We start from the raw sequence: 23,901 nt of genomic DNA, 5'->3' as shown, positions 1-23,901 counted from the left end.
AGTGATCGTGAGGTAGATGAGACTTCCGATGAGTTGCCGATACTGATTCGGCTCACACACTTTGGTGCCGGAGTTCGCATCTAGTTTGAGATTACGATCGAGCGGGGTTGCCATGGATTTGCACTTAGCCATACCGAACTTGTATAACAAGTTGAGGATGTAGTGCCGTTGAGAAATCATGATTCTGGCTGGAGTCCGAATTACCTCGATGCCGAGGAAGTAGTGGAGTTCCTTCATGTCTGTCATCTCGAACTTGTCGGAAAGGAGGAATTTGTCCTTATTGATTTCGACGAGATACTCACCTCCAATGACTAGGTCATCCACATATAAGTTGATGACGATCAAACTTGCACAATCGTTTCGTATGTAGAGGGAGTTGTCCGATTTTGACATACGGAAGCCGATTTGATGAAGATATTGCATTATCTTCGAATGCCAAGCACGCGGTGCTTGCTTGAGGCCGTAGAGTGGCTTCTTGAGTCGGCACACAGCTTTCGGATGAATGCGTGATTCGAAGCCGGGTGGTTGTATCATGTACACCTCCTCTTCTAATTCGCCTTGTAGAAAGGCGTTCTTGACATCCATTTGATGGAGGTGCCACCCTTTCGCCACGGCAAGCGCAATTACGGTCCGTACCGTCGTCATCTTTGCCACCGGGGCAAAGGTCTCCTCGTAGTCAACTCCATGCGTTTGGGCATAGCCTTTCGCTATGAGTCGCGCTTTGTAGCGGTTGACGGAACCCTCGGCGTTGTACTTCACTTTGTAAATCCATCTGCATCCGATCGCCTTTTTGTGTGGTGAGGTGGGAACGAGATCCCATGTCTCGTTCTTGCGTAGTGCCTGCATCTCCTCATTCATGGCTTCGATCCATCGCGGATCCTTGGCTACTTCGGAAAAACTTTCTGGCTCGTGTACTGTCGCCACCTTCATCGTAAAGGCATAGTGATATGCCATGTAGTCGTTGTAGCCGAATCGGCTGACCGAATTCTTTTCATGGGTGGAGTGACGGAGCTTTCCATTTGTTGAGATGAGGGCTTTCTTAGCTCCGATTGGTACATCAAAGCCGCCGAACTCACTGTCGAGTGAGTGAGTCTACTCGTCGTCGTTGAAACGATCATCAGCATATCCGCCATTTTCGCCTTGCCCTTGTCCATCTTCGGGCTAGGCCGTGATGTGCTTTGATTGCTCAAAGGCTATTGTGGTCCGCTCAGTCGGGTCGTGATTAGACTCTCTTCGAACATGCGCGTAAGGCGATCCTCATCCTCTATCTCTTGTTCGGAGGATTCCTGGTCGAGCGGAGTCGGAGTTGGAGTTGTCTCTGGTGCGTACCAGGATGCGACTCGTCAAAAACAACATCTCGACTTACTCGAGATTTTCAAGTTGAGGGGTTGTAGCACTTGTACCCCTTTTGCTCCAGTGAGTATCCTATGAGGATACATTTCTCCGACTTCGGATCAAGCTTTTGACGCTTCTCGTCGGGGATGTGCACGTACGCTATCGCGCCGAATATCCGGATGTGCAATAAGTCTGGCTTCTCTCCGAAGTATTTTTCATGTGTAGTGACCTCGTGCACGCCGGATGTTGTGCATCGGTTCATTAGGTAGACGGCCATATTTGCAGCTTCGACCCAATATGACTTGGGCATATGCTTCTCGTTCATCATGGCCCGCGCTACTTCGAGGATGTGCCGATTTTTGCACTCAGCTACTCCGTTTTGTTGCGGAGTGTGTCGGCAAGTGAATTCTCGCCGAATTCCTTCCGTTCGGAGATACGCCTTGAAATCGCCCGAGAAGTACTCCTTGCCGCCATCTGATCAAAGACAACGTACATGTCGACCCGTGGCTTTCTCAACTTCATTCTTGAATGTTTGGAAGTGTCCAAACACTTCGCTCTTTTGCCGCATCGGGTAGATCCAAGTGTGCCTAGAGAATTCGTCGATGAAGAGCACGTAGTATCGGCATCCACCGAATGTAGCCGTTTGCGCCGGTCCCCATACGTCAAAATGGACTACGTCGAGTAGACCTTTGCTCACGTTCCGCTCTTTTGGGAATGGGTGTCGGTGTTGCTTGCCGAATTGGCACGCTTCGCATACACCTTCAATCTCCTTCTCTTTGAATGTCGGGAGTCTGATGACGACTCCTTTAGATTTCATTGCTTTGAGTTTGTTGAGATTGATGTGGCCAATTCGCTTATGCCATAGCTCTATGTCGGAGTCGGCTTTCGTGTTTTTCGCGAACATGGCGGATTTCATCTCGTGAGAATCGAGAATGAACATCCGGCCCTCTCTTCTTCCGCGTGCGATGATTCGGCCTTCTTTTTCGATAAAGCACCCATCTTGGTCGAATCGTACTTGCATCACTTGCTCAATCATTTGGCCGACCGAGACCAAATTCTTCGTGATGGTGGGAACATGCAAGACATTTTTAATGTATGTTTGCTTACCTCTTTCGCCGAATGGAATATTGCCGATGTGTCGGATCGGGTGCGTAGTGTCATCTCCGGTTTCGACATAACCGGGTCGCTCTGGCTCTCGAAGTTCGAGAAACCATTCTTTATGGGATGTCATATGGTTTGAGGCTCCGGAGTCAACAAACCATACGTCCTCCGGATTGAGGGCACTAGTTGAGGTAGAGGCCGACATAGAGTTTGCTCTATGTTTCATCATGAACATACCGCCACGGTCGGAGTTGCGTACATACATTCTGCCACAATCTTCGTAGTCGGAGTTGTTCCCATACATTCCGCTATACTCTTCGTAGTCGGAATTGTGCGCGTAATTTGTGAGTTGTCGGCTTGTGGAACCCGATTCACGCATCTTCTTTCGGCACTCTTCTTCGTAGTGGCCGAGCTTTCCGCAATATCCGCATTCGATTGCGTTTTGACGGCTCGGGCCGGAGTGGAAGCTCCCCCTTCTTGCGAGGGTTCCTCATTGGCTTCCGTTTTGCGGCTGAAATTGGGAGTTGTTGTCGTAGGTCGAACCTCGTCCACCTTGTCCTTGGCCGAATCGGCCTCTCGATCGTCTGCATCCTCTTCCTCCGTTCGAGTGCATGTAGAGCATGTGGCCTTCCAAATCATTGCTCCTTGTACGCACGTGGTTTTCTTCGACCAATAGCATTGATTGGAGCTCGAAGAAGGAGGGAGATTTCTCCCGTGCTAGAACGGCGGTTCACATCGCGCCGAACCATGTGAGGCCACCGAGGCATATTTGAACCATCTCATCATCATCGATATTTACGCTTATTGAGCCGAGCAAATCGCAAAGCTCCTTGATCTTCGAGGTGTATGTCGTCATGGACATGTCCCTTTGTTGAATGTTGTTCAACTCTTGGCGGAGTTGAAGCCTTCTTGTGGTTGTGTTCGCCGCGAAAATCTTTTGTAGATTTTCCCATGCCTCCTTCGGCGTCTTGGCTTCGCGAATGTAGCCGAGCATGTGATCGTGAACACATGTCGCCAAGAAATACATCACGCGGCTTGCGGCTTGCTCCCATGTCGCGTATCCGGGAGCCGCTTCGGCGGGTCGGTCTTCATGTGCTCCTTTGATGTAGCTCCACTAGCCTTGTCCGACAAGGTATTGGTGCATCTTGTACTCCCAAGATGCGAAGTTGTTTCAATCCAACTTCTCGATAGGGAGAGCGCTCCCAATTTGAGTATTCATTATGTCGATTCTTCTTCTTCTTCTTCTCTCTTCAAATGTGAGCTATGTAGCGAAGCTACGATAGCGATAAGCCGGTTCTTGGTCATCGGCGTAGAGCACAACACACGATCACGATGAGGCGAATGGGCTAGATCGAGCTACCAAATCGCTCTGATACCATGTAAAGAATCAAGAGATGGATTCTTGTGAAGCGGAATAGGTGTGAACTATGTGTGTGTGTGTGTGTGTGTGTGTGTGTATGAGATAGAGAGAGAGACACACACACAGAGTATACGCAAGGTTAAGTATATTGACAAAGGAGAAAGACTCAACACCATACAAGGTGGGAGGAGGGTGCTTTATATAGTCACCCTCTCTCTTCATTAACTACAAGACTCATGGATCAGGGGGAATGTGAAAGCTCATAAGTTATGTGTCATAGAATATGATTCTATGACTTATACTAAATGCTAGAATACAAAGTGGTGACTTAATGGTGACTCTTGACCGTTGGAGTGTCTATTCACTCTCAAGGTGAGTTCACACACTAGACCAAGTTGAGCTTGATTCTCAACAGTGTCGACAACGTGGGAATCCAAGGGCATACGGAAGACCTATGTTGCTTGCAGTCGTGTCGGTCCCATGATTACTTGCTTTTGGTTATCGAAAATCGGCTCGCCGAGACGCGGTGCTAGATACGAACACCGTGATAATGCATATACCTTCCCTTATTGCTTCCCCGGACGATATGTAATTTTGAAGTCAAAACGAGAGAGGAATTAGGCCCACCGAGCTTGATGTAAATTTATCACACGAGCATTCTGAAAGTAGGCAAGGTTTTTGTGATCACTGAATACGATGACTTGATGAGAAGACCCCTCTAGAAAATGCCTCCATTGCGTAAAAGAGTCCACTATTGCTAATAGATCCTTATCATGAATTTCATAGTTGATCTCCACGCCGTCAAACTTGCATGAATGGAAAGCCATAGGATGTAGCTTTTCATCATTGCCTTGCTAAGACAGAATGCTACCCAAGGCGAAATCCGATGCGTCTGCTTCAATGATGAATGGTTTTTCTGGATCGACATGAGCTAAAATAGGAGCTGATGTAAATGCATTCTTAAGACTCTCAAAAGCAATGTTCGCTTCTTCAGACCAAACGAACGATTTTCCCTTCCTGGTAAGTTGGGTGAGAGGCAGAACAAGTTGTGAGTAATCATGTATGAACTTGCGGTAAAAATTGGCAAACCCTAAAAATCATTGCACATCTCACAACGAACACAGAGTTTGCCACTCTACCACCGTTTTGACCTTAGCTGGATCCATGGAGATGCCTTCCGAGGAAATGACATAGCCCAAAAATTCTACCTGGTTGCACCCGAAACTACATTTTTCTAGTTTTGCATAAAGACCATGTTCTCAAAGTCGTTTTAGTATTAACAGTACGGGAGAATCATGCTCTTCTTGGGTCTTCGAATAAACCAGTAGATCATCCAAATAGATGATCAAAAAATCATCCAAGAGATCTCGGAATATATCATTTGCCATGTGTTGGAAGACTGTTGGCGCATTAGTGAGGTCGAATGGCATGACCATATACTCCAAGTGCCCATATCTGGTGCGAAACGCAGTCTTCCATTCATCTCCTAGTCGGATCCGTACGAGGTTATACGCTCCTCGTAAGTCGATCTTTGTGAAGAACCTTGCACCATTGATCCGTTCTAAAAGACTTGAGATAAGAGGAAGTGCATACTTGTTCCTAATGGTGACTTTATTCAACCCACGGTAATCTACGATGAGACGAAGTGATCCATCCTTTTTCTTGACGAAGAAAATGGGTGCGCCGGCTAGAGATTTCGAATGTTGAATGAAACCACTTGCCCAATTCTCCTCTATATATGCTCAAAGGACTTCTAGCTTGGTTAGTGAAAAATTGTAGATCGGTCCCCACGGTGGCTCTTTTCCCAGTTGTAAATCGATGGGGCAATCATACGGTCGATGGTGAGGAAGCGTATTAGCTCGTACTTTATCGAACACATCGGCATAATGATGATACTTATCTAGAAGTTGAACGGTGGACTCCTCTTTATTGATACTAGAGGGGTTTACTGATATTGTGAAGAGAAACATTTCTTCCTTGCGTCCTTCCTCCCGCAACTGATGTAGCGAAATGGTTGCAATCTTATGAGTAGATCCTCGGGTTTGTCAACACCGTATTTCTCTTGTTCTCTGATCTATGGTTAGGTTATGTAATTCCAACCATGGTAATCCCAAAACAATGGGATGTTCTGGGATACTAATTATATTAAATGATACTACACACGCTAAGTTATCTAGGACAATATTAACGGGTTCTAACTCTTCTATAATATTCCCAGAAGCAATGGGACGACCATCAATGACTACAACAGAGGCTGGACATGGGAGTTTCTTTAGGGATATCTGATGAGCTTGGGCAAAATTCCTATCCATGAAGCAAGAGTTTGCTCCGGAATCTAAGAGTGCTAAGACATGTACTGGAGGAGTACTTTTAGTACTAACCATTACTTGAGCTAAGAACACATTGCTAACTTGCTTAGAGGAAATGGGACCACTAATGGGCTGCACAGATCTAGGGTTGTCCAACCAAATGGCTCCTATTTTGGTTGGACTTAATCGTTTAACTCTTCTTCTACTTGACTAAGGATTTCAAATTTGTTTGTAAGGCTTGGGCTATTAGGACTATCAGACACACCTAGAGGAATAGACTCGGGTTTAGTACTATTAGTACTAGCGGTTATTTGATTTACCTACCTTTTCGGCCGATGGGGGTAGTTCACTGCAATATGCCCCTGTCCACCACAATAAAGACATAATCGATTTGCCCTGCATCGCTGCTTTTCTTCTTCCAATAGTGGTCCGCGGCGATGTGTGTTGTTGATTTCCATTGGAGTCGGAGTATTTGTTGGAGACGTATTGAATGACTCCCTTGGGAAAGGCTTTGTGACGATTGAAGTGTAGGTGGGCTCCAATCTTGTCTGTGGCATTTGGAACTGACGTTCCGAACATCATTCGAAGAGGTGATTATCACATCGCATCGCACGACTGATTGCTTCTATCATTGACTTTGGCTCCTCCGGGAAAGTTAAGAGTAAATCTTTAACATCATTACATAGGCCAAAACTAAATTGCTCCATTAGTGCCTAGTCATCCCAGGGAATATTGGTGGCGAGAAGACGGAAATCCGCAGCATAAGTCGAGGCCGGCCGCTCACCTTGGCATAATCTTCGGATTTTGTTGATTGTTGTTTTAACAATGTCAGTATCTCCAAAACAAGCTTTAAACTCGGTAATAAACTCTTCGAAATTATTTAACAAGGGAGAGCTTTTTTCTAACAGGGGGGCGAACCATGCCAAAGTCGTGCCACTAAGTAGAGTGCCTACTAGTCCCACTCGTGATGCATTAATGGAATATCGTACCTGATTAAGGAATCCTCTAAACTGCGATCACGTTCCATCGAATTTCATGGGAAGGCCAATCTTGGGTTCTTTATGAATCCCTTGCGTACTGGGTCCTTGTTGTTGCATCGCTACTCAGGTTACTTTGAGTTGTTGCACGCATACCACTAGTTCCCCATGTTGTTGTTGCATCAACTACTTTTCTAAGGAGATTTGTTGAAGATCCCCCAACAACCGTTGATTTTCTTGTTCCAAAGCAAGGAACTTCTCTTTCAAGCATTGCAGCTCTGAGAAAACGGATTGATATTTTTGAGCACTAACAATGGCCATAGTATGAGAGAAAAGAGGAATAAGAGATTAGTATGAAGGGAGGGTGAAGTAAGAAGATAAAGGAAGAGAAGGAGAGAGAAATCGGTTCAAACTGTCAGGAGCAGTACTAAGACAGAGAAGTATTGTCAAGAACAGTACTAAAACAGAGAAGGAATTAGTACTAAAAGATGAGGATTAGTACTAAAGGAGGTGTAGAACTCTCGAGAGAAGGAGAGAGAGAGAGAGAGAGAGAGAATGAGGATAACAAAAGATATATATTATGTTAAGGGAATATACAATAGTAGCTAGGAGGCTTAAGACTGGTGTTGAACCGATTTGGTTTGAAATAATGCCTTGTGCCTCCTTTTATAGTGTTCTCAGGAGTGCTCTTGAAGTTTCTAGAATGTTCCAGAGAAATCTGGAATATACATCAATTTTCTATAGTAAAATCTAAATGAAAAGAATATCTTTCGTATTACAACATATAGTCTAATGGTCAAGAGCTCGAGCCATGTAACATAAGGTCATGGGTTCGAGTCCATGTGTCTAAGCTTTATTTCGTTCTTCTCTATAAAGTATGCCACCATTTCTGTCCAAGGTTGTACACCTTCAAAGATGAATCGAATAAAAGTAAATCGACAAGCTGCCATATGCTCATCTAGATTCAATATTGATGCCCCACCAAGACGATTCGGAGTACAAACGTGATCCCATGACAAGGAACTTTTCCCTTTTATTTTCCATAACAATATTTGCATCGAGCGTGACAACATTTCAAGAGCTTTCTTTGACCATGGGATCAAAGGAAGATAATAAGATACCATAGAGACCATAATCGATTGGACCACCTTAAGTCATACATGAAAAGGCCAAAATTGAGACCTCCAATACATAAACTTATCCTCCAACCTTTAGGATACCCACTCAATAAGTTTCACATGAGAAACTTCCACCCCAATTGGATATCCAAGGTGACGACAAATCATACCATGATGTACTATCCTTCCTGACCACCCCAACCCTAACACATCTTGTTCTGTACATGAGATGAGGACATATTTATGTATATTAATTCTCAACCCTAAAGCATTTGAAAACAATTCCCACACATCTCGTCTTACTAATATTTCCCAATTAGGTGCCAAAAACATAATATGGTCATCTGCAAGAGCTTGAACAATACATGGCTTCCTTGATGGCAACCTTAGTCCATGCAATTCTTCCTCCATAGCCATATTGTGTAACTTAACAAGAATAGGATGTGTCACAATAGTGAATAGTAAAGGACTTACCGGGCATCCTTGTCTAACTGACCTCCGAATAGAAATCGATTGTGTTACTATTAGGAAACAGGTCCCTCCGGATGGGAAGTGAGAAGAACAGTAATGATGAGCAAACTCGGCTGAGGCCGAAACCGGATGTGGAGTACCCGGCATGAGCCGGATGGTGCAGAACCGGTGAGAACCGGATGAAGAGTACCCAGCTACGGAAGACCCGGTGAGAACCGGATGACGAGTACCCGGCTACGGAAGACTCGGTGAGAACCGGATGACGAGTACCCTGCAAGCGCCGGATGATGCAGGCCCGGTGAGGAGTGCTCACCGGATGAAGGGACATATTCGTAAATATGTTTTCTGAGAGTTCATCGGGGCTATATTTGTAAATAGCCGAAAAGTCATATTAGTATAAATATGACTTAGGGCAAACTCTTAGTAGTTGTTGTCATTCTTGTCGGCGCTAGATCAGAGAGCACGTAACAGTGTACAGAGAGAGAGAGAGAGAGAGAGAGAGAGAGAGAGAGAGAGAGAGAGAGAGGAAGAGGTCGTTGCCTCTGTTGTAACTGCCACCTGTTGCGAAGATCGTGAGCACGAGGTCGTTGCCTCCATGAGCTCACTGTTGTAATCATTGTGATATAGTGATAGTTTGGAGTCTGTGGACTCCCATGGTTTTTCCCTCTCAGGGTTTTCCACATTAAACATCCTGTGTACTCTTCTCTCCTTTGTGTCGTGCGTTCATTATCCATTTTCTGTGTTTGATTTTAGACTCGGTTGTGGCCAAGCGTTGTTCATCGGAGCGTGTAGTTCCTGTCAGTTACTCCTCTATTAAACATCACATGTGAAACTGAACCCTCCCCTAATGTGTATATCAACTTAGAGATACAATCACCAAAACCCATATGAGACATCAATTGATTTATAAATGACCAATCCACATTATCATAGGCCTTCTCAATATCCAATTGTAGCAACTCTAATTCTTGTTTAGCCTCCTTTGCATAGTCAATTGCCAGTTGAACATTTAAAATATTATGTAAAATGTCTCTTTTTGCTAAAAACCCATATTAAGCATTATGAATAATAGAAAGTAAAACCTTATGCAACCTATTGGCCATCACTTTTGCAAAAAGCTTGTACATTCCCCCCATCAATGAAATAGGCCTCCATTGAGCAAAGGAAGATGGAGAAGGCACCTTCGGCAAAACTTGATCAAACCAATCTTCCAAGAATGAGGCATTTCCCCTTATGTCCACACCTTCTGAAATAAAACCGTAAAAGGCCCCTTTAACTTAATCACATATTTCTTAAAGAGTTCATGTGTTAATCCATCCCACCCAGAACTCTTATCATTAGCAAGATGTGACATGACATGTTCCACCTCATCCTTTGAAATATTAGCATCTAATGATTGTGCCACATCATGCGATACATGATTTTTCACTCCATTAAAAAATACATATCTATCCTTTTTAACATTATCATCAATACACATTTGTACATCCAACAATTGTGTATAATATTCTATGCATTTCTTCACAATTTCTTGAGGATCGGAACACATGATACCATTTTCCTCTAACCTTACCACATTATGTCGTGCATGTGATTCATGAAGGTCATGAAAAAACTTATGTGATTGACAATTAACATCATCCACTTCTTGTCTTAGACGATGCAGTCTAGCATGTTGATAATTTTTTATCATTAGATCATGCATCGTAGAAATTAATACCTCTTGATATCCCATCAACTCTACATCCGTTGGCCAATAAGTTAACAATGAGTTGCATTTATCAAGCAAATTAACTAGGAGACTTAATTTCTTTCTCCTTTTAAAAGCATGGTGAATTCTATAATATCTAGTTAACCTCTGAACATTTGCAACAAATACTTCCCACACTTCATACCCATCAAATTGAACACGATAGGCAAATACATCAATCAATTGACACATATAGGCATGGAAGACCTCATGATCCAAAAATGATGAATTAAAAATCAACATTGGTTTTCCTAAAAACTCATGAAAACCTCTAATTGAGTGGTGATTGAACTCAAAAATTAATGGGAAATGATCTAATATAATTGACCCATAAGACACTGAAATATCCAAAATCTCTGGTAAAAAACCTTTGGTATGCATTACATACATTCAATCCAACCTACTCCAAGTATCCTTATATTGAGCCAATTGAAAGATATAACCAAGTTCATCTCCCTTGATCCATTTCCATACATCCCTTAACATGAATTGAGTCTCAAAATCTCCCCATTCTTGAGCCTCTGGTCCATCCATAATAGAGTCGATAGATGTTGATTGATCTATCTCACAACAAACATTAAAATCTCCCATCAATAAACCCGGTCTACCATTATCAAGCACTGAGTTTGGAGATCTCCATAACAACTTTCGTTCTTGTGAAACATTTGATGCATACACACCAACTAACCAAAGAGCATGCCCTTCATAACATATCTCTACCACAATAAATCTTCCAAATTCATCTGAAACAATTACTTCTTGGTGAAATTTATCTCTTATAAATATGACAATCCCAGAATAATCCCCATGAACCTTGCCAGCATAACATAATGTATAACCCTTAGAATAACTAATTAAACCAGCATTACGATGATCTTTACGCTCTACTACACATAAAACATCCCATTGCTCACTTAACACAACCCTCCAAACCTCATGCATTCTAAATCTAGAACACAATCCCCTCACATTCCATGTGGTGATCTTCATACTTTATTTTTTCCTTTTATTCGAGAAATCTCCTTCTCTTTCACTGCTAATGTTTCTGCCATATCCTAAAATAAATCCCCTAAGATTGCATATGAATAACTATGGGAATGCAAAACTCCAGACCCCGATGGCTCCTCATGTGAACGAGGCACCGATTTCTGTTTATTCCAAGGAACATACAAATTACCTTTATTATCAAAAGATAATTTCTTTGGATAGTCCTCTTGATGAGCCCATGGTTAATTCCGCATGGGATTTGTCGGTGTGACCTTCTCCATAGATACATTATGCCCAACATTTTTATTAGACTTCTTCATCTTTCCAGAAACTATTGACCATTGTCCTTCATCATCTAGAGTCTTTCCATCCTTCTCATTCACAATTTGTGGTTCCTTTGTTTGCTCAGAAATTGTCAAAGCTTGAATTTGATCATGAGTTGTAGGCTCTTCATGTACCACTTCCACTACATTATTTCTTTTTTGAGGATAGTCAGCCATAAAATGCCCCAACACACCACAATGGAAACAATGTCCTGCAAATGTACCCCATTTAAGCCGAAAATACATAGGTGGCATACCAAAGCATGCAATTTGTAAACAACTTGGCCTCTTTATAGCAGTATTCCAAAGAATACACATCCGATATCGATTTTGAGCATTAGCACTAGGAGGCACCAAGATCTTTCCCAACTTTTCCATCGTTGACCGTAATATTGGCCAAACCATTGAATATGTGCACTCTACCTTAACCCATACGGGACACTCTTGCTTTAATATATCTTGGTATTCTACTAGTGACCTCCACGGAACAATATGAACCAAACTTTTCTCATAAAAAACTAGCAATTTATTGAGTAATTTCTCTTTATACTCTTGTGATACTGTGAAATGCTCTCAAGAATAGCCTCCTTTTTCATTATGTCTCAAGTTACATTTTATAGACTCTCTCTTAGAGTGGAGGGTGTTCTCCCACTCCAATTAGCTCTACTAATTATGGGGCTTGGTGGGGGCCTAGTTTGGGTGTGGTGCATGAGGCTTGGTAGGGGCCTAATTTGGGTGTGGTCTATGTGTGGTGCATGGGGCTTGGTAGGGGCCTAATCTAGGTGTGGTCCATGTGACCACCACAATTCCCCCTTGTAAAAAAAAAAAAAAAAAAGTTATTGTGCAGTCGAAGCGCGACGAGGCGTGGACGACGGTTCCAGACGGGGGGATGACACGAGCGTGGGCGTAGGCATGAGTGTGGGCGGGGGCGGTGGTAGTTGATGGAAGGGCTTCATGCGAGACTGGTGAGCAAAGGTAGAGCGGTTGTTGGAGGCGCGGCGGAGCAGGTATGTAGTGTCGCGTATCTGCTTTTGAACTTCGAAGGGACCGATCCATCGGTGCATGAGCGATTCGCTGAGACCGCGACGACGGATGGGGAAGTAGACGAGGACTTTGTCACCGACGTGGTATTGATGGTCGACACGGCCTATATCGTGTTGTCGTTTTTGGCGTAGTTGTGCCTGGTGCAGGTTGCTCGTGATGGCTTTGCGGAGGAGGGGTTGGAGTTGTTGTAGGTGGGACCACCAAGACACTGCGTCAGCGTGGAGTCGTGTGGTTGGTTGCGGGACTGCCACTTCTGGGGGTAAGCGCGGGTCCCTTCCGTAAAGGGCCCGAAATGGGCTAATGCGGGTAGAAGCTTGCACAGTTGTGTTGTAGGCATGCGTAACGAAGGGCAAGATTCGGTCCCAGGTTGAGTGCAGCGGATCGATGTAGGCTGAGAGAAAGGACAACATGGCTTGGTTAGTATGGTTAACTTGTAAAATGATGTTGGACAGAGCTTGAACCAGTTGGTCGATTGGCGATGTGGGCTGGTGTCCTTGATTGTGTTGTAGGAATTCCGGATTCATCGAGTTTGTGTTGCCATCGTTGTTGTCGTGTTGCATCGTGGCGGGCGTTGTTGGGGTCGTGAGTTGGGGTGGCTTGGCCCGTCTTCTCCACCAAGATGTGAAATGCTCAAGATGTGAAATGCTCTCAAGAATAGCCTCCTTTTTCATTATGTCTCAAGTTACATTTTATAGACTCTCTCTTAGCGTGGAGGGTGTTCTCCCGCTCCAATTAGCTCTACTAATTATGGGGCTTGGTGGGGGCCTAGTTTGGGTGTGGTGCATGAGGCTTGGTAGGGGCCTAATTTGGGTGTGGTCTATGTGTGGTGCATGGGGCTTGGTAGGGGCCTAATCTAGGTGTGGTCCATGTGACCACCACAATACCAAAACAACCTCATAAAATCCACGAGGACTAGCATAAACATCCTGAACACAATCAGCTTGTAAAATCCCACATAACCATTGTTTGACCCTCCAAAGGAAAGGTATCTTCCCCGTGAAAAACAATATGACCCCTTTATCACAAAAATTAGCAAATAAGCCCAAATACTCCTTATTGTCTATTTCTACCTTAGCCACTTCATCGTCAACAAACTCCTTAGCAACTTTCACATTCTCCCTTATACAATCTTCCATTAATATATTTGCCATGAATCTTAAATGTTCCCAATGACTATTATCTCCAATACATCATTTTCTTTTACCATCCCCTCTTGGGCTTAATACTGACTCAACCATGCATGCATCCTTTGAAGAATTTGGAGACTCATCCATATTCATGAAAACACTACCATCCATATGATAAGAAATAGGAGAGAGCTCACTTACAAGTAATTGTGTTGAAGAAGGAATCAAAGCAAGCGACCATGAGAAGCATGCAACTGAATGGAATTTTTACTCGTAACGTTCTACCAAGACCACCAAATGATACGTGCAAATACTCTTTAGAGAGCTCTATGTGCAGGCTTTGAAACGAGCTAAATAACAAAGGAAATGGACACCATAGCAAGAAGATACATCAAAATTAGTGTTTTTCCTTCTCCAACATCTCCCAACTTTGCGTTTCTCTCTCTCTCTCTCTCTCTCTCTCTCTCTCTCTCTCTCTCTCTCTCTCTCATGCACACTTAGCTCACATGCATTGTGATGTGAGACAGGGCGTTGGGGCACAAGTGATGAGAGTGGTCGGCTATGCACACTTTGCCCTAAACAAGTTCGTGAGTCTGAGTATCACACTTTGATACAATGATCTACCTTTGATCATATTCGACCATGGTTTCCACATCTCTTCGACCGAGCCCAATCCTTCCATGAATTCCTCTCACAACCACAATGTGCACTCTCGATTGCAACATTCATTGGTAAAGTTCTTGAATATCGAGAGTCACTACTCACTTTCACACATCACGTGAAATGTAATATTTTTGGTCTCATAGGTCATATTTGACCTCCGAAGACGATAATATAATCCATCTATCTATCTCTCATATACATAGACACAAAAACACATACAAATAGTAGAAAATGGACCCAAATAGGCATTAACAAATACAAAAAAAATGTTGGAGACAGAGAGAAAACCAAAAGAAGACTAGGTTTAGTGGGAACAGAGAAGTATACCAAACCAAAAACCACTTGCAAATCAAGAAATACAAATTCAAAATGTTCTTGTAGTGTGTATATACGTGTATATATATCAGGCACAAACACAAAAATAATAGAAACAATAAGAAAATATACATAAGCTTGGGTACAAGGAGAGTAAACCAAAAGAAGACATGCTAAAACCAAGAAAGTTGCAGACCAATACAATAAAAGGCAACACGCATTGTAGAATAGAATGGGCATGAGCACAGCATGTACAAGAATAGAATGGACACCAATAGAGCATATTGTAGATCATAGTGAGCACATTAGACCAATAATAGGACCATAGCACATTTCAAACCAAGGGAACTAAATCAAACTAAATCGAGAGTAGAGAAAATTGCAGTAGAGCTTGTATTAGAATGCTTTAACGAAGCACATAGCAAAAAGTTGTAGCAGAGCACATAGCAAAATGTTGTAGAAGAGAATATAGCAAAACACCATAACAAAGAAAAGAACATTGTAACGAGTGGAGATTCAAGAGTTATGTTATCCTTTTCTCAAAATACATGGTCCGTCATCGTCAATTCCATTCGCTCTCTACATTCAACGCTCCTACAATCTTCTTCTATCACTCTTTCTCATCTAGTTCACTAAAGATGTTGTGACAATCCGTGAGAAAGACGTGAAAGACGTGAGGCCCATTGAGGTTGTAAACTATGGTAGACAAGTTTTGTGGCATTCTTAATGAATGTTTCCAAGAGCCAACCCTCCAATCTTCCTCTTATGCTCTTTCTCATTAAGGTTACCAAAGATGTCACGAGAATCTACGAGAAGAGTGCGAAAGATAAGACTAGGACCATTGGGGTCTTGAACTAGGGCAAACGTGTTTGGCAGCATTCCAATGAGGATTTCTAGAACCAATTAATGAGATCAAAATACATCGAGTACAATAACATGTAAAGTGTGCAATATAGCCTACTACAAGGTGAATATTCCTTGTTTTACACATGGAAGAAGCAAAAGATGAAGAATACAAGGCATCAACAACAAATTCATTGCAGTACAATCAACAAGGACCTCATCTCAATCAATGTGATTGGAAGAGAGCAAAAAGTTTTATTTTGTTAAGATTGAACCATCTATAGAGCTTTTACTATGAGAATTCCTGTTTAGAGATAATCAACCAACATTAATGTCTGAGTTTGAAGAGATGAACTACCAACCACTTATCAGCATATTTGGCATACCAGGCATATCATTTGAATTGGCCAGGGAAGCATGGTTAAAACATGTACCAGAAAAGAATACAGTTCTTTCAAGAAATTTCCAATGCATATTAGCAATGGCACGGGCAATTATCACAAAAGATTGCAGCTTTTTTGAGGGATTTCCAATGTACGTTTGCAGTGACAACTTCCCCTAGTCAGAGATGGGAGTCATGATGGATGAGATCAAATGATTTCATGGAATTTGCAGCATCTGAACAATCACGTTCTTCTGATGTATGTAAACATTTCAAGGATAGATATAAAGAGTGGCAGACATGAACAGAAAAGCTAGCATACATGATTGCAACATACATCTTGGATTAGAATCTCCCCACACCATTTAACAATATAGGTTACTTCTGTCGCTAAGTTTAAAAGACGTAGGAAAGTTGGATGGGCCTACTATCAAACTGAATAGTCAATTCAATAAACCATTAAAACCATGTCATGATGAGATATGCAACCTAAAAACATCATTGTAAAGAACTGAAAATCTATTTCGATCCCCACTACTAACAAGGACATTCACACTTGTCTCTGAAACAAATGACCACAGGAAAGGAAACATCATAGAAAAATGATTGTAGTCGCATTCAAATATCAATGTTTTGTAGTACAGTCAATGCAAACACTTCCGCCTCATAAACAGAATCTGAAAAACCATTGCACAAATCCTCTGCTGCTATTGAGCATAAACTAACAAAACTTGGAGGAAAGTGTGTGGCTTCAGCATCTCTCTTGGTCGTCCTCGTTATTTTCCTTGTCCAATTTGATCATATCATCAATGCGAAGTATGGTTATGGCTGCCTCAGTTGCAAACTAGAAGAATGAAAAAAAAAAGGTTTAGGTCCAATCAAGAAATTTAGAAATAGATATTCTAGAATGTGGGAATGTGGGAATGTGAGTATGTGAAACATTTCAAAATAAAAACTATTCACAACAATCTATGATGGTTACAAAAATACAATGTCCTCCACTGTGTTGGTTTGTCTAGGCTTTATAACTTTGTGCATCAATTTAGACCATCGTTTACATGACATCCCAGGCAACAATACACAGTATCATTATTTAAAGACACAATATTGATTTAAGAAGTTCTTGCTACAACTTTCATCTCAAATTAGCCCACTTTTGACATGACATTGTGTGCAATGTACATTGTGCCACTACATAAATACAAAAAATTACTCAATACACATCAGAATTCATATCCACCACCTATATTTACCCAAATAGCATGCAAATAAATATACATTTCCTTACTATACCTGAATAATCTTGACTTTACTCATTGCTGGTTCCAGAACTCCTGCCTCTACATTATTCCTAACTGTGCCTTTCTCAAGATCAAGACCAGTCCTGCAAGCCAGGCATTCTGAGAGTTACATTACAGAAATAAATGCCAAGTTATCATCAAAATGAGATTGAATTCCAAATCAATTCCAACTTTAATTAACAATTTACATAAAACACCAAACTACCCATAGCTTGTTGGGTTTTACACGCATAAGCATAAGTTTTGAAACATAGGGATCTTGTGGTACTTTCTGAAAATTTATGAGTATTCTAACAAATACCCAACAAGATAGGGGCCTTTTGGTGTTTTGCCAAATTAAACATACCCGGATAGATGTTGCTTGTCAGCTTTTGTTTGAGCATTGTGATGGTATGCTCTCAACTTAGCTACAAGCTCAATGGAATCTTTGGCTGCGTTAACTGCCAATACCTGCATTGAAAGCACTTTGATCATTTGACAAATGGAAAGTACACTTTGAGGTTTTCTTTGTTTCCATAAGTTTACATTATTCCTACAAATGCCCTTCATCAGCACCCAAACTAGAGAAAAAAGGAATGAACTTAAAATATAATTGCTACAAACTAGCACATATTTTCTCAAGAAAGGTTGAGTCTTGACCAAGACAATTTGAGAAAATAGCACGAACTTGAGGGATTTTGGAAAATAAAGAAAAAATATGTGCAATTTTGGGGAATAACGGAAAACAGGGTAATAAGAGTCTTACTCTTTGAAAAATACAAGAATCTGAGATTACATTAAACCTACCCTGGGAATAATAAGAAGTGCTTCAGCAAATTCAGCAATAGCAAGCTGCTCACGAGATCCTAATGTTGTTGCCAAGTTTTCTAAATATACAGACAATGCTGCCTCAACTGCCCCACCGCCGGCAACAACCTGAGATTATACAAATACCGTAGACTAAATTTTCATACTAATGTCATGCAGTAAATAAGGATTGAATTTAAAACCCAGCATACCGTATTTGACTCTAATGTCCTTTTAACAATACTAAGAGCATCATGTAATGACCTTTCCATCTCATCCAGCAAATAGTCGTTAGCACCACGTAGGACGATGGATACCTGTATTCAAACAACAATGACCCCAAATATAAATATCTGAACAAATCCATGCAAAGCTTTGGTATTGGAATCACATAAACTGGAAGTAGAATAATAGACACTCACTAACCACTAGTAAAGTAAAAGTTTAAGTCAAAATGGAAGTTGCATTATCACATTAGAATAGTATCCACCTTCATTATAAATGTTATAAAATGTGATGGCCATTGAAAACAATTTCTAACTTCCATTTATATAAGGGACTCCTGACATAATTGATAGTGCAGGTAATTTTAGACCTGAAAAAATAGTACATCTGCACATTCTATACAAAATACATTGACTGGCCCAAATCACTTAATAGGAGGATGCTCTACAATCTGTGTATAATAATAGCAAATACTAATTTTGCCAAAGTACAAGGAAAGCTCTATGGTACCCAGATAATAGATATAAAGAAGATGAAAGGGTCATCTAATTCACCGAATAGAGCATTATTTTCAAAGAGGGAATCAACTGAGTCTTATTGGGGAGCTAAAGAAAAACTCAATGGTATCTTGGAGTTTTTCCTAAGGTTTCTCAGCAGGCAGCAACTTGTATCAGTCTAATAATTCAGAGAAGAGAAAATAGAAGTAACAGTATTATATGCAACCTTTTTAATATTACCAAATTAATAGCTCATTCAGCAGTTAACATGAACCTTACCGCTCTGGAGCTTTTTGCACCTTTGATCATCACGACATCATCATCGGCTACACGTTCTTCTACAACTTCATCTGCTGTGCCCAGGGATGAGGGATCAAATGATTCACCTCCTTCCATATCCGCAAAAGTTAAGACCTGTGTATCCATATAACAAATACATTTATTAAAAACAAAAATAATAGAGGAAAAAACAAATAACTAGAATTATCTCAGTCTTCAACAAGCAGAAATGCTATATCAGCATTTTATACGGAAAAAGCAATAAGTCAAGTTTTCTTCTCATCAAGTACATAGCAGTTCGATTAAGGTAACCAAACTAATAGAAAATAGATAGTATAGATAGTATAGCACTTATAGGCTGTGTTACATGAGGTCAATTGGTGTCCTTTTTTGTAAACATGCAATCTCAACAATAAGATGTACCCCACCGTTCCCCAAGTAAAGCTAATGCTTGCAAATCTATCATTTTCTCTCAGTTAATTGATTTTATTGGGGTCTAATTCTGAGATTTCAAACTATGGTGACATATAGCTAAAATCTTTGGGCAGAGTACTCTCTTAGAAAAACAGCAAACATATATATACATATCAAGAACCCAAAGTAATACGCAATGTCTGTAGCAGTTGCAAGTAATTTGTGTAAAAAGAGATCTCGTTACTAGTCTTTGCAATTACTAGAAGTAAACCCAAGAAACGCCTGGAACCTAAATGTTGCTAGCATTACAAACCCCATTGTATAGATTTTTTTGTGTGCCAAATTTGCACAATGCACTGTAGCCAAATTTTCCAGATATCTCATGAAGTACAGATCGCACTTTGAAGCAATTTGCATGCCTCTCCACAAAGATATGCAAGAAGTCAAACCAGTTACAACAATGGTTTGCAACTAACCTGAGTCGCACCAGTAGCTTTTGCAACGTGACGTAGATCTTCCTTTCTAACACGACGTACTGCTATTGCTCCAGCCTCTACAAAGTACTGATTCCACAGACACACACCGAAATTGGTTAGAATGAGCAATATTAGCTAGCAATTTACAAAAAAGACAAATGCATTACCTTCAGGGACATATCATCAATGCCTTTACTTGTAAGAATCACATTGGCGCCAGCCTTCAAAATCTTCTCAATTCTTTCCTTTGTAATGTCAGATTCCCTATTCAGAGCACATATAGGACATTATAAACATGACCAAGCATCCTTTTTGAGTTTCTGAAACGTATGAGTACAGTTTGATCATTATTGTACAAAAATATTATTCACATTGAGTTGTACGTAATTGCCTAGTGTATTTTATACCTATCACGGATCTTCTCCAGCTCTTTTGGGTCCGAAACAAGCACTTGAACACCCATTTGCATCTTAGATTTCTGTAGATTGATGTCCAGACATGCTATCCTGGCAGGGGAAACACGCAAGGGCATACCTTGAGCAGCTCTTCCCGTGTTCAATGCATAGCCATTAAGAAGGTAACTATCCCGAACACTTTGGCCATGGGCTTTTAATATGTTGATTGCCTGCAAATGAAGGTTCCAAATTGAGTGAAAAGAAAAGCAATAATACAGTCAAAAGATATTAGAAATGTCTCATACCTTGATAGGATACTTTAGTTCTCCCTTTTCATTCACAGTTTTAACTGCTTGAACTGCATCTACAACCTGCCATTGCAGGTTAGTTTGTTAAGAATAATAATACACCCTAAAAATACAGAAGCATGTGTGTGCACGGGAATGCTTAGGGAAAATTACCATTTTAGAAAAGAAGTCGCTTTCAGTACCAATAATTTTTGAAGACATGCTTGTTTTAGCACAGTTAATTAGAGTTTCTTTTCCAAGCTTATCCACCTGCAAATCCCTTTTCATTTAATGAGAATTGCATACAAAAATAATTGCTTACATCATTAGCAAAACAGCACAATTACCTTGATTGAAAGCTTCTCTTCTATATACTTGCAGGCCTCTCGCATTGCAAGCTGAGAAGGAAAAGAAAAAAGAGAATTTCAGAAATCAGATACCAATCACAGTGAATCTTAGTAAGTCAGTTTCTCGCAGTTTGGTTTTATGAGTATAACTTTCTAATACACACACATACCATGTGTCAAGGTTCTATTTCAGTTATCAGGATCCTATTATAACCATTATTTACAATGGTTAACTTAAAATACTTACTCTATATCCACTGATGATCGATGTTGGATGTATTTTATTTTGAACAAGTGCGTTGGCTCTCTGCAAAAATACTAATATGAGAATGATCTATTATGTAGAAAATCCAGACTTGGGGGCATCAATATTACTGAATAACCTTCAATAACTCTGCTGCTATTATCACAACAGATGTGGTTCCATCTCCAACTTCCCGATCCTGTAATTCAGCTAGTTCCACAAGAACCTATAGAAGAGTGCCAGAATAAGATCTTGGTAATAGATACCTAATCAGATGATGAGAAGTTGTACTACCTTCGCCGCAGGATGCTCCACTTCAAGCATCTTTAAGATTGTAGCTCCATCATTTGTTACTGTGACATCACCTATATCATCTACAAGCATCTACAACAGCATTCATTTCCAGTCAGTGGCAAGACAAGATTAATAAAAGTTTTGAGCTTGATATCCATTACATGAACATGATGGTACTGCCCATCAACTGGGACAGACACAGAGAAAAAAAATGTTTTGAGTTACCAGAACTTGAAAAACCCTAAAAATCCCAAATTATGTCATGCATTTCTTATCTGACGTAAATCTTTGTGCAATTTAAGGCCCAGTGTCTCATGCAAAACTTCATTCGCACTTTTGAGATGAGATAAATGACCTCGATACACTAAATCTCAATATAAGGTAATTATTGATCAAACTTAAAAAACAGAATTCAAGCTTACCATTCTTATCCAGACCATGCCATACATCTAGAAGTGATGAAATGACCTTCTCTTGTCATAGTTTCATACATGGACCGTTTGTGATGAGAATTCAGTACACCATGTACAAATTCGTGATAGCAATAAGATAAAGACGAAACTTTTGAGCTGCTCTTTCTAGCCCAGATTATGTGGTTTACAATGTAATCTATACTGAGAACTGGAAGAAGTTTAAACTTTTTAAGAAATGCATGTAGAATTTAAGTTGTGAAGACAGAAATATCACAGTAACAAAATTGCAATAATAAGAAAAATAAAAGAAGAAAATCCTGGAGCTGGCTTTTATGATCCAGATTATGTGTTCTTCCATTTGGATCTCAAGTGAAAACTTGCAAGAGATTTTCGCCATAAAGATTCAAGTGGAAGTAGGAAGTACAAGACATCTTGTAGTAATAAAATCATGATAAGAAGGAAACATATTCAAAACGCCCTTACTAATCAAGATAATGTGGCACATTCTGATCTCAAGTGAAGCTTTGTGAGAAATGTAACCTCAATAGAATTCACTGTAGCAGTACAACATTTGATGGTGTGCCCTGACTAGTACTAAATCATATTGGTTTGATCCAAATTGAAAGCAGTTGGAGAATATTTCTACCAAAATTGCCTCAATAATAGAAATAAAACGAAAGCAAAACTTAAGATACTAATTCTGATCTATACGAATCTATTTAAAACATTTGGATCTGAGGAGAGCTGTTTCCAACTGAGATTTTTACCTTGTCGAGGCCAACGGGTCCAAGTGAAGTTTTGACGATATTGGAAAGTGCTTGGCATGCCATCACTGCAAAGATGAAGGAACGGCTTTTTTTAGTCACGCGTGAGGAAAAGAAAGCAAACAAAGGACGAGAGAGAGTAGAAGATAGAACATAATGAAAGCAAAAGCGATGAACGAATAAACAAACGAGTCAAGAAACAAACATTGTTAGAAAGCAAGAATGAATGAATGATGCAAGCGAGAAAGCAATCCACAAAGAATGAAAAATCGAAACAAGGAAGGGGGGGAACAGAAAGACAGGGAAACACGGAGAGAGAGAGAGAGAGAGAGATAGAATCAAATACAGAAAGTGAGAAAGAAAGAAAGAATCAAATGAGGAATGAACGGGAGGGATTGATGAAAGACTAACCGTTCTGAGTCCTCACGTCTTGGCCCGTCTGTCGCTCGCCACGGATGTCCAGAGCTTGGATCGACATGACTTTCTAGATTTCTTTCTGCTTCTTGCTTCTTCTGCTTCTTCTTGCTTCTTCTGCACAGAATAAGGAACTTGGGGACACTGATTGATGTCTGTCTGTTTCAAGAAGAGACAAAGACGGAGCGGAGCAGACGAAGAAATGCAGAGAGAGCGAGGAAATGAGGAGGGAAAATTAATAAAAGAAGGAAATAAGTTTGTGAAGTTGTATAAAATTTTGTTAAGGGTTTTGCTTTCACTTCAAAGCAAAATTTCACAACACCACATATCACATACATGCATAATATGTACACATACACATACATACATACATGCACACACATACACATACAACATACATGCATAACACATCATATACATGCATACATATACCGTATACAATGTACACATGTATAGCACATACACCATACATGCACACACTTACACATACACATACACATATGTATTGTTAGGAAACAAGTCCCTCCGGATGGGAAGTGAGGAGAACAGTGTTGATGAGCAAACTCGGCCGAGGCCGGAACCGGATGTGGAGTACCCAGCAACGAAAGACCCGGTGAGAACCAGATGTGGAGTACCCGGCAACGGAAGACCCGGTGAGAA

At 40.8% G+C, this 23,901-nt stretch overlaps 1 protein-coding gene across 1 annotated transcript; it reads right to left on the bottom strand.

Annotated features, from left to right (window-relative positions):
- Nucleotides 1-16,586: 16,586 nt before the first annotated feature.
- Nucleotides 16,587-23,370, bottom strand: TCP-1 (T-complex protein 1 alpha subunit). Its single transcript, XM_087335727.1, has 17 exons — nt 23,239-23,370; nt 22,831-22,895; nt 21,651-21,740; nt 21,496-21,582; nt 21,360-21,419; nt 21,113-21,163; nt 20,940-21,035; nt 20,784-20,849; nt 20,491-20,708; nt 20,251-20,347; nt 20,084-20,170; nt 19,194-19,328; nt 18,405-18,509; nt 18,193-18,321; nt 17,753-17,856; nt 17,399-17,489; nt 16,587-16,949 (listed from the first exon to the last, which is right to left on the bottom strand). The coding sequence occupies exons 1-17, from the start codon at nt 23,303-23,305 to the stop codon at nt 16,857-16,859; spliced, it is 1,641 nt and encodes a 546-aa protein (XP_087191853.1). The 5' UTR covers nt 23,306-23,370; the 3' UTR covers nt 16,587-16,856.
- Nucleotides 23,371-23,901: the final 531 nt, after the last annotated feature.

This window comes from Azolla caroliniana, unplaced genomic scaffold, assembly GCF_043228905.1.
Source record: "Azolla caroliniana isolate FFs.n. ecotype wild unplaced genomic scaffold, voAzoCaro1.0.p SCAF_20, whole genome shotgun sequence".
Taxonomy (NCBI): Eukaryota; Viridiplantae; Streptophyta; class Polypodiopsida; order Salviniales; family Salviniaceae; genus Azolla; species Azolla caroliniana.
This window is presented reverse-complemented; position numbering and strand designations above follow the sequence as displayed.

What these genes read in the sequence shown, in the direction of transcription:
- TCP-1 (XM_087335727.1), bottom strand. Translation starts at nt 23,305, where the DNA reads ATGTCGATCCAAGCTCTGGACATCCGTGGCGAGCGACAGACGGGCCAA. An exon ending in TGGAGCATCCTGCGGCGAAG is followed by an intron (nt 21,583 to 21,650) that starts GTAGTACAACTT and finishes ACTCTTCTATAG; the next exon opens with GTTCTTGTGGAACTAGCTGA. An exon ending in GGACATTAGAGTCAAATACG is followed by an intron (nt 18,322 to 18,404) that starts GTATGCTGGGTT and finishes GTATAATCTCAG; the next exon opens with GTTGTTGCCGGCGGTGGGGC.